Source organism: Tupaia chinensis, unplaced genomic scaffold, assembly GCF_000334495.1.
Source record: "Tupaia chinensis unplaced genomic scaffold, TupChi_1.0 Scaffold000159_1, whole genome shotgun sequence".
Taxonomy (NCBI): Eukaryota; Metazoa; Chordata; class Mammalia; order Scandentia; family Tupaiidae; genus Tupaia; species Tupaia belangeri.
Genome location: NW_006159630.1, coordinates 6944227 through 6945842, shown reverse-complemented (window position 1 = coordinate 6945842; position 1616 = coordinate 6944227). Strand labels below are relative to the sequence as shown.

General features: G+C 63.4%; 1 protein-coding gene across 1 annotated transcript in view; it reads left to right on the top strand.

Moving 5' to 3' along the window:
• Nucleotides 1–438: 438 nt before the first annotated feature.
• Nucleotides 439–1616, top strand: part of LOC102500384 (E3 ubiquitin/ISG15 ligase TRIM25-like) — a 9113-nt gene continuing 7935 nt past the window's right edge. Inside the window, 3 exon segments of the mRNA XM_014586779.2 lie at nt 439–544; nt 653–696; nt 953–1581. Of these exon segments, the coding sequence (XP_014442265.1) occupies nt 543–544; nt 653–696; nt 953–1581 (675 nt within the window). The 5' untranslated portion in view covers nt 439–542.

Sequence of the window (1616 nt, the reverse complement as noted above, 5' to 3'; positions counted from 1 at the left end):
GGGCGAGGGCGTGACGGTCTCCCTCCAGCTTTGCTCAGCCCTTGATATCTTCGGAGGAAGATCAAACCAGAACCAGAGTGAAAGCAACAGTCTTTCGGATCACCGATCAGATAACGTTTGGATCATCCGACTTTAGAGCAGAGAGACCTCTTGCAACTGTCGTCTCCCACAGCGGGCAGCTGGTGCACAGAAGGACCCTGTCCCCAGGGATAAAATAGTTGCCTCGGCTCCCACTGTCACTCAGGGGCCACTCTTCCTCTGTGGTCCAGACAGGAGAGGCTGGTAGGTCCACTGCAAGGGGCTACAGGGGCCAGCAGCTACTCTGCACCGGGGCGGTGGAGAGGCGGAGAGCTCTGTGCCGCCGCATGTCCAGCACGCCCTAGGCCCCGCTGACATCACAGAATGCTGGGGCCGGCACGCTCAAATTGTGACGTCAGCGGGCCAAATGGCAGGCCGACTGCAGGAGGGGAGGCGCCTCCACAGGGAGATGCAAACTGGCAGCCAGAGGGAAAGGCGAGAAGACCGTCAGCGGAGTCCTAGAGATGTACGGCCCTTGGGGTGGAACCCCTGGTGGGGACCCTCCTGTGGCAGGCGGGGCTGGGGCAGGGTGCCAGTACCGAAGTGCCCAAGGCGCTGGTCCCTCTCATTGCAGGACTGCAAAGAACCAGGCTCTCCCTGACGTGCTGAGAATACCACGTATGTACTTGGGCTTGGCTCTTCCAAGCACCAAGGAAGTAGCTGCTTCCCGAGATTAACTTCCTTCTGCCTCTCAGTCCCCACGGCCAGGATTTGCCCTGGGAACTGGGGCTGGGGCTCCCGGAACAAGGACACAGTGTGGCACCCCACGGACAGACAGCTGCTGCTTAGAGAGGGCCCCTGAAAACACCCCCAGGGCCCCCCAAGGCCCTTCAACTGGTCTTGGCTTCAGCCTGGCCTTGATCTGTCTTTGCAGGGCCTGTCCAGGACCCCATCTCAGTCCTGCAGTCCCCTGCCCAGCCCTTACGACCAGCCCAAGGCCAGCTCCTGATGAGTGACAGCAGTCTCCGCTCGTTCGAGGACCAAGTCCTCTGCCCCATTTGCCTGGAGGTGTTCTGCAACCCGGTCACTACAGCCTGTGGCCACAACTTCTGCATGACCTGCCTCCAGAGTTTCTGGGACCACCAGGCTGCCGTGGGGGAGACACTGTATTGCCCCCAGTGCCGGGAGAGCTTCCCCTCCAGGCCCCGCCTCTGCAAGAATGTAATCCTGGGGGAGATGGTGGCCTGCTTCACCCAAGCCAAGGGCCAGGCCTCCCGGCCCCTGTGGAACCTGGCCGGGCCCAGGGACGTGCCCTGCGACTTCTGCTCCCCCCAGAAGCTCAAGTCTGTCAAGTCGTGCCTGCAGTGCGCGGCCTCCCTGTGTGAGAAGCACCTGCGCAGCCACTTCGAGGACCCGGTGTTCCTGAACCACCAGCTGCTGGAGCCCGTGTGGCGGCGGCTGTACTGCCGCACCGAGGGCAGCTGCGTGTGCGGGACCTGCCTCCTGGAGGAGCACAAGAACCACGACACCACCCCGCTGGAGGAGGAGCGCGCGCGCAAGGGGGCGCGGGGGGGGGGAGGGGGGCTGGGGCGGGGTGC